General features: G+C 41.1%; 1 protein-coding gene across 1 annotated transcript; it reads left to right on the plus strand.

The window, feature by feature from the left end:
- Nucleotides 1-3,333: 3,333 nt before the first annotated feature.
- Nucleotides 3,334-7,344, plus strand: LOC142422778 (small ribosomal subunit protein uS12-like). The gene is made up of 2 exons (XM_075528026.1): nt 3,334-3,365; nt 6,880-7,344. The coding sequence occupies exons 1-2, from the start codon at nt 3,334-3,336 to the stop codon at nt 7,340-7,342; spliced, it is 495 nt and encodes a 164-aa protein (XP_075384141.1). The 3' UTR covers nt 7,343-7,344.
- Nucleotides 7,345-9,121: the final 1,777 nt, after the last annotated feature.

Genomic DNA, 9,121 nt, shown 5'->3' on the forward strand with positions numbered 1-9,121 from the left:
TATTAGAGTTATACTAGCTTCGTAGAACGAATTTTGGGAGTTTGCCATATTTTTCTATAGTCTGGAAGAGTTTGTGTGGGATTAGTGTCAGTTCTTCCCTGAATGCTTGATAGAATTCACCAGTGAATCCGTCTGGTCCCAGTGTCTTCTTGGTTTGTAATTCTTTGATAGCTTTGTCTATTTCTTCTATTGATATGGGTCTGTTAGGTTCTTGATGACCATTGGGGATGATTTAGGGAGGGATTGTTTTTCCAAGAATTCATCCATGTCTTCCAAGTTTTTTAATTCATTGGAGTACAGTCCTTCACAGCACTGTGTAATTATCCTTTTGATTTCACTATAGTCCGTTGTAATATTCCCTCTTTCATCCTTCTTCCTGGCTATTGAAATGCGTTCCTTCTTTTCTTTGGACAAATTCGCGAGAGGTTTGCCGATTTGATTTATCTGTTTGAAGAACCAACTTGTAGCAGCATTGATTCCCCCCTCCCCAATAGTTTTCTTATTTTCTCCCTCTTGAATCTCAGATCTAATTCTTATTACTTCTTTTCTTTTTCTGTTAGTTGGATTTTCTTGCTGACTCCGCTCTAGTTGCTGTAAATTTTGTGCCAGTGTATCAATCATAAGCCTCTCCTCCTTTATGTGATGTAATGCTATGAGACTTCCTCTGATGACTGCCTTTGCTGTGTCCCATAAGTTTTAGTATGTCGTGTTTTCATTCTCGTTGGTTTCTAGAAATTTCCTAATTTCATCTCTGATCGGAGCCATTACGTTCTCATTTTGCAATAGAGAGTTATTAATTCTCCAAAGGTTTCCCTTGATTTCTTTATCTTTGTTTTGTTTATTTCAAATCTTATGGCACAGTGGTCAGAGAGAGAGGTCTGTATGAGATCAATGTGCTTTTATTTATGTAGATTCAACGTGTGCCCTAGCACGTGTTCTATTTTCGTAAATGGTACCAGGTGGACTTGAACAGAATGAGAATTCTTTTTGTTTGGGTGGAGAGCTCTGTAGATATCTATCAGGTCAAGTTGTCTAATTATAGTGTTTAGATTTTAGTCTCCTTGTGGAGTTTCTTTCCGAGTGATCTATCTTTCTCAGAGGGTGGTGTATTGAAGTCACCTACTATAATTGTTGAGGCTGTGATTTCTTTCTTTATCCTTTGCAGTGTTTGCTTGACATATTCTGCTGGATGCTTGTTTGGTGAGTAAATGTTTAGAATGCCTATTGGTTCTTTATGCAATGCTCCCTTGAGCATTATATAGTATCCATCCTTATCTCTTTTTATGGTTTGTGCTTTGAGGTCAATTTTATCTGAGATTAGGATTACAACCTGTGCTTTTTTTTCAATTAAAGGTTGCCTGATATTGTCTCTATCCTTTGATTCACAGGCTGTTTTTATCTGTAATGTTGACATGTGTCTACTGCAGGCAGCAAATTGAGGGTTTGTGTTTTCCAAGCCAGTCTATTAGCCTCTGTCTCTTAGAGCTGGAGTTCAAACCATTAATATTCAGGGCTATTACATCTATCCATGGACCCTGTGATGTCATTTTATCTCTCTTATGTTGGGTGTTTTCCTACCTCCCTTCCGGTTGTGTATATGTGTGTTTGTGGTTTATTCTTGCCTTCTTTCCATCGTTGAGCCAGTTCTACCTTGGGGGTTGTTTTCCCTTTGAAGGTCTCTGGGTGTAGTGTTCTGTGTGGCAGTCTCTTGTATGTGCTTGGTGAGTGTTGTTCTTCTGTCTATACTGGGTCAGTGAGGATCTTTTGTAGTGCTGGGTTCCTTTTAGCATATTATTTAAAACTTTCCTTCTCCGGGAAGACTCACTTCTCCCTCAATTTTTATAGAAAATTTGGCCAGATAGAGTATTCTTGGGTTTGCGTTATTTTCTTGCAATTTTCGGAATATGCTGCTCCACTGTCTCCTCTTCTTCATGGTGCCTGCTGACAGGTCTGAACATATTCTTATCTGCTTGCCTTTATATGTGGTTGCCCGTTTTCCCCTAACTGTTGTCAAAATTTTCTCCTTTTCCTCAAAGTTGTATATTTTAACAATTATATGTCCTAGTGACTTCTTCTGGGGATTCAGTCTAGCTGGCATTCTTTCAGTCCTGGATAGTTGCCTGGTTTTCATTCATTAAGTTAGGGAAGTTTTCCTCCAAGCATTCCATCACTATTTTGGATGCTGGTGTCCTTGATGTGCATGCCTCCAGCAGGCCGATAATTCTGATGTTGTTCCTTCTCATAGCATCAGACAAAGCTCTGAGGTTTTCTTCAGCTTCTCTGATGGACTTTTTAGACTTTTCCCTCACGTTTATTAATTTCTGCTTGCAACTCCTCTAGCTCACTGGTGCAGTTCTCTGCCTTCTCCATTCTCCAGGCAATGTCTGTGAGTTTGCTATTAGTTTTTGTTATCTCGCCCTTTAACTCCTGTATTTCTTTTTGGTGCAGGGCCTTTATTTCCTCTATCATTTCATCCTTTTTTCTGTAATGCTTCCCTTCTATCCTGTATGGCTCCAAGCAGCATTCTGAAGATTTCTTTCTGTGGGAGGTCAACCTCTGCCTTTTCTATGACTGCTGTTAGGTCCAGGTGGTCCTCTGGCCTTGGATTTTGTTTCTCTTCTCTTGTTGAAACTGTGGAAGCAACTTGCTGTTTTTTGGTCAATTTGTTGGAAATTGGTGCCATTTTCCCAGTGTCTCAGAGCCCTCGACTCTCTCTTTGGGAGGTTGGTGTTTCAGCTTGTTGCCTTTAGCCAACTGTCTTGCAGGGCTGTGTTTCACTTTTGTCCTGCTGGGGATTCCCTCTGGCCTTGGCCTCGCCTTGTACTGCAGTCACCTTTAGTTCCCCTTAGGGGCTGTTTGCAGCTGTGCACACTGCAGTCTGATAGAAAGTATTGGCCTCAGTGCAGGGTTGAGTATTTAGGCGATGGGTGCATAGGGAAATGTGGTGAAGAAAGCTGATGGTGGCCGGCTGCCAAAAGTTATAGCACCTGAACTCGCTGAAGACAGTGGGTGCAAAAGCAAATGTGGTGAAGAAAGCTGATAGTGCTCAGCTCCCAAAAGATATAGCACCTGAAGTCTTAAATACCTGAAGATAAACAAGCAGCCATCTAGCTGAGAGACAACAAAACCCACATGGAAGAAGCACACCAGGCTGTCCCAACTTGATCGCTGAGGACAAAGTGGGTGCATAAGCAAAAGTTGCAACCAAAGCTGATGGTGCCCAGTTATCCAATGATATAGCATCTGGAGTCTTAAAGGCTTGAAGACAATCAGGCGGCCATCTAGCTAAGAAACAACAAAGCCCACAAGGAAGAAGCACAGCAGCTTGCCCCGATGAGAACGCTGAAGAAAAAGCAGGTGCACAGGTAAGTGCAGTGAATAATGCTGATGGTGTCCAGTTGTGAAAATATATAGAATCTGGGGTCCCATAGGCTGGAAGATACACAAGGGGCCATCTAATTGAAACACAACAAAGCCCACATGGAAAATACACACCAGCCTGTGATATGACAAGGCATCAAAGGGATCAGGTATCAGGCTTCAAAGACAAAAATAATAATAGCATTGTGATTGAAGGGGAGTGCAGAGTGGGGACCCAGGGCCCATCTGGGGGAAATTGGACATCCCCTTGCAGAAGGGCTGTCGGGAGGTGACGAACCAGTCAGAGTGCAGTGTAGCAACAATGAAACCTACAATTTTCCTCTCGTTCTTGAACGCTTCTTCCCCCTACTATCATGATCCCAATTCTAGCTAACATAACCGGCTGGACCGGAAGATGTACACTGGCACGGATAGGAACTGGAAATACGGGGAATCCAGGACAGATGAGCCCTTCAGGAACAGTGTTGAAAGTGGCGATATCCGGAAGGTGGAGGGAGGGTGAGGGAGAAAGGAGAAACAGATGACAAGGTCTCCATGTAACCTCCTCCCTGGCGGACAGACAGGGGAGAACTGAGTGAGGAAGATGTTGCAATATATGATAAAATAATAATTATTTATAAATTATAAAGGGTTCAGGGGAAGGGAGGAGTGGGGAGGGAGGGGAAAAATGAGGAGCTGATACCAAGGACTCAAGTAGAAAGCAGGTGTTTTGAGAATCATGATGGCAACATATGTACGAGTATGCTGGATACAAATGATGTATGTAAAAAGAGTTGTATGAGCCCCTAATAAAATGATTTTAAAATATTAAATAATAATTGAAAAAATAAAGCTGTTATTTAAGGTATTTCAATATTGCATCTTGATTGATATCCTCAGTTGCAGTATTTTTTCTTTTATCTGAGAATTATTGGCTGTGTAATTTAGCCTTAACCATCTTTTCAGTGTAAGAAAAGGATCCCATTCCTTTAGAGGTAAGCCAATCAGACCAGCGGATCTCAACCTGTGGGTCTCAACTCCTTTGGGTGTCAAACGACCCTTTCACAAGTGTCAACCAAAACCATCGGAAAACATATTTCCAATGGTCTTAAGAACTGAGACACTGCTCCTCTATCCATCTCCAGGTGGGTCTGCCCACATGCAGATATGCCCACATATGAGTACCGGTAGAAAGAAATATTTCACAATATATAATTACATATTGTTTTTGTGATTAATAACTATGCTTTAATTATGTTCAATTTGTAACAATGAAAATACGTCCTGCATATCAGATTTTTACATGACGATTCATAACAGTAGCAAAATTACAGTTATGAAGTAACAATGAAAATTATTTTATGGTTGGGGGTCACCACAACATGAGCTGTATTAAAGGGTCATGGCATTGGGAAGGTTGAGAACCACTGAATTAGACAATAGTTATTGTGTTTGATGTATTAGAAACAGTTAGATAACTTCTTTTCTCTGAACATTTAATGTTCATCTGTGAAAAACTCCCTTCTGCTTTTGCTGAACTTACTGCAATCATTCTGACAACATTTTTAGCTCTTTGAACACTTTTGGAATCGCATAATTCACTCATTATATCTGGGGAATTTGGGATGTAACACAAGCTGAAATGAATGGCAGCATGTCACCCTCTGGTTGTTTGGCACTTTTTCTCCTTATGCTGTATGTTTGTTAACTGAAGCACCAAATGCAAGGAAATAATTTCGTCCAAAGTATAACGACCTTTATGAAATGAATAAATAAATATTACAGGCATAGTTCCATCGAATTTTTTTATATCTATGGATGGAGTGAACATTACAGTGGCTCTTAAAATACACTGTTGCTCAGATGAATATCACAAAATGGTAAGGAGCATAAATTTGTGATTTCTACATTTGTGGCTGCCCAGCCACTCACTTAGGAGAAAACCCTGATTACAAGTGCCATTTTAACATCCAGTTCACCATACTCAACAAAAATTGGGTATTGGTCTTGCCTTATTGGAGCAAACTGGTTGAACTGATATAAATCACTGGCCCAAAGTACATGACCAGTCTCGCTGTCCTTGCTTTCAAGGAGCATTCTGAGTTTACTGCTGTCTCTCTTCTCAGACATTCATATATTTTTTGTGTGGCAGGCTACTCAATATTCTTCAATAACACCAAAACTCAAGGACCTCATTTCTTTGATCTTCCTTGTTCATTGTCTAGCTTTTGTTGGCATGTGAAGTGACTGGAAATATAACTTGGGCCAGTTGTCCCCTAATCCTCAAAGTGACATATTTTCCCTTTAATACTCTACAGCGGTCTTGTTCAGCACATTGGCTGCCTCTTCTATGAGCGGGAATTGTGGATCCACATAATATGAATTCCTTGACACCTCCAGTCTTTTGTTTATTAGGATGTTGCTTTTTGATCCAGTTGTGGGAAATTTTGTTTTCTTTATGTTGAGCTGTAGTCCTTAATCTGCATCTTCGAAGTAGCCATAGAGAAAAGAGCACGCTTGATGACTTTGGAAGAGCATGTTCAAGATCTCTGAAGTGGCAGAGCCCACTGAGACCAGATGCACCGTGGACTGTGGCACAGAGCCTCAGAGAAGCAGCGCTGAGACTATGAGGTGTCTTCTCCTCCTCTGGCCCTAGACTATGGAACTGTGGGATAGAGTTACAAGTAGGTTGGCTTCCTGGCCCATGGAGGCAGAAACAGATCCAGAGAGAGAGTTGGCTGCTGACTGAGGAGACCAATGACTGTATCCTTATTGCTCACCGATCCTGACTTCTGGTAACCTATTGACTTCCCTAATAAACCTCCTTAATTGTGGGTATTGTCTGTGAGTTCTGTGTGTCTATAGCCAGGAGTTATCAGACACAGTAGAGATTTAGAGTGGCATGGGAGGAATGGTGTGTGTCAGCATGGGTAACAAAGGAAGGAGCATGGAAGTCTATCTGACTCTCGCCTTGGGCTATAGGGAATCCAGAGGTCAGGTATACCTACCGTATGTACTCGAATATAAGCCAACCTGAATATCAGCCGAGGCACCTAATTTTACCTCAAAAACTGCATAAGAAAATGTGCTGAAAAACATGGCTTATTCATGAGCATATATGGCACCTCCTTTTGTGTTTATTGCAATATCCATGGAGTATTGCCAACTAAGGTAGCTTACTTGAGGTTCATTGTCCAGGGCTTCTAGTGGAGTGTTGAGCGTATAGGCCTGGGGCAAAAAATAAAGTATCTAGCAATGAGATAAATTGTGCCAAGATATAAAAGGCCTTTCAATGAGGAGAGGCTGGCTCAAGGGAGACTGGTGTTACATAAGAATGGCAATAGTTGTTCTTTCGCTGGGAGTTGTGGCACTGCCAACATGGGATTGCAGCCCATGCTGATGCCTCGCCAACCCCAGGTGCACCAGGCCGGCGACCCAGTTTGGATGCACTTTCCTGGGGCCTCTTTTGGGAAAGGGTGTCAATAGGTGCTTCTATTCCTCCTGCCTTTTGCTGAGAAGGTTCAGAGGAACGGAGGCTTCTCCTGTGGGCCCAGGCAAATGTCGAGGTCTTTGTACTGCTAGGAAGCTCCGCAGCCACCGACAGGACCAGAAATGGCACAATAAACCGTACAAAAAGGCCCATTTGGGCATGGCTCTGGAAGCCAACCCCTTTGGAGGTGCTTCCCATGCAAAAGGAATTGTGCTGGAAAAAGTGGGAGCGGAAAGCAAACAGCCAAATCCCGCCATTCGCAAGTGTGTCGGTGACCAGCTGATCAAGAATGGCAAGAAAATCACAGCCTTCATGTCCAACGGTGGGTGCTTGAATTTTATCGAGGAAAACGATGAAGTTCTGGTGGCTGGATTTGGTCGCAAAGGTCATGGTGTCGGTGACATTCCTGGAGTCCGCTTTAAGGTTGTCAAAGTAGCCAATGTGTCCCTCTTGGCCTTATACAAAGGCAAGAAGGAAAGGCCTAGATCATAAGTTTGATGGTGAACACGTAATAAATTTTCTTTGCCAGAAAAAAAATTAAAAACTGGCAATGGCCAGGGTCCAGGGTATGCAATGATGCTGCGCTGTGCCAATGATAGGACTTACGTCGTCAAAATGGCTCTTGTTGTTGCATGAAAAATGGAATGGCATAGGGCGGAGAGGGAAGAACTTCTCAGGATATTTCCAAAGAGAGGCTGATTTTCACCCCCCTCAGGTTGTCACCGTCTTGACTGGCTGGCTCATGGATCAGTGTATATCTTATAAAGTGAAATGACAAAGTAACACATAACCCATTACTGCATCCCTGTCTGTTTCTCAACAACAAAAAAACATGTACATAACACAGTTTTCATGTTTATTGATTTTCTACACTGTGGTCATTTTTCAAAATGCCAAGAACCATTATCTTAAACATTCAGGGTCTTGGGAAAGCTACTTGCTCTGGGGAGCCGTATTTGAAGTCCCTTTCTAATCATAGCCCTTCTGAATTCCTTGTCTTCTCCTTTAAATAAAATGTCTAGCCATATGTTCAATGAGTAGTATTCTAAGTTTCATATCTTGCCTCATTTTCTTTGGAATCTGTCAATGTCAGAGCCTTTTACAGTGTAACTGTAAAAAAAAAAAAGTACTAAACTTTGGTGGATAAAACTGGTTTTTCTGAACATAAAGCAATTTTTAAAAATGGTTGTGTGGGAGTCTATGTCCTGATTGCAAAAATAGAGAAATCAGGCCTTTCAACTAATTTTCTACTTAGCATTTAGTTAGCTAAATGTGGTGTTGACAGTTTGCCTGGATTTAAACCCACTTTGTTTGAAATTCAAATATCATCTCATACTTTCAAGGGGTAAGGACAGAGTTAGAGGAAGGTAGGGGCTTAAATAGCATAAAGTGGTTACATATGGGAATGGAAGTCAACATAATTTCTATCTCTGAATTAAACTATGCAGGGACCAGTATCTTTATGTGAGGCGGCTTCCAAAAGTTTATGGGAAAATTATATTATCTTTTAATACAATTTTCCATGAAATTTTTTAGATGCAGAGGTCAGGTATAAAATACTTAGCTGCGCACTACACAGAAATATTTGCTCCTGGAAGATAAAACTGTGAATTAGGAAAAAAATATAGCTTGCTCCGTAACCTTTGAACCATTCTGCCCACCTATCAGAACTCCTGGGTAATAAACTCTGCCTATTCTCAAACAATCCCCTACTGTGTGAAACCACATTGAAATCATCAAGCTCCACTTAAAAACCGTGCAAACATCCTTTGCTTATTTCCCCATCTTAGATGCTCTTAAGATTCTGATAAAATGTCAAGATGGTATTCTTCCTTACTGCAATATGTCTAATAAACCTAGCTTAGCTTAATCAATATGTTTTATTAGTGGTTTATGGGGAATTAATAATCAACTTATATATTTTAGTGAGTGTTATATAAATTCAGACCCTCATCACAACCACCACAACATAGTAAATGGAGTATAAAATGAATGGAGAATAAAATGTAGGATCGGATGCTCCCAGGATTAATGAAATTCACTTTTTCCTGATTAATCATCCCATTTCAACTATACTGAATCTACTCTTTAAAAAAATCATTTTATTAGGGGCTCATACAGACAGCTTTTATCACAACCTATACATAAATCAATTGTGTAAAGCACGTTTGTACATTCGTTGCCCTCATCATTCTCAAAATATTTGTTCTCTACTTAGGCCCCTGGCATCAGCTCCTCATTTTTCCCCTCCCTCCTTGCTTCCCCCTCCCT

This window comes from Tenrec ecaudatus, chromosome 12 (genome assembly GCF_050624435.1).
Source record: "Tenrec ecaudatus isolate mTenEca1 chromosome 12, mTenEca1.hap1, whole genome shotgun sequence".
In the NCBI taxonomy this organism is placed as follows: domain Eukaryota; kingdom Metazoa; phylum Chordata; class Mammalia; order Afrosoricida; family Tenrecidae; genus Tenrec; species Tenrec ecaudatus.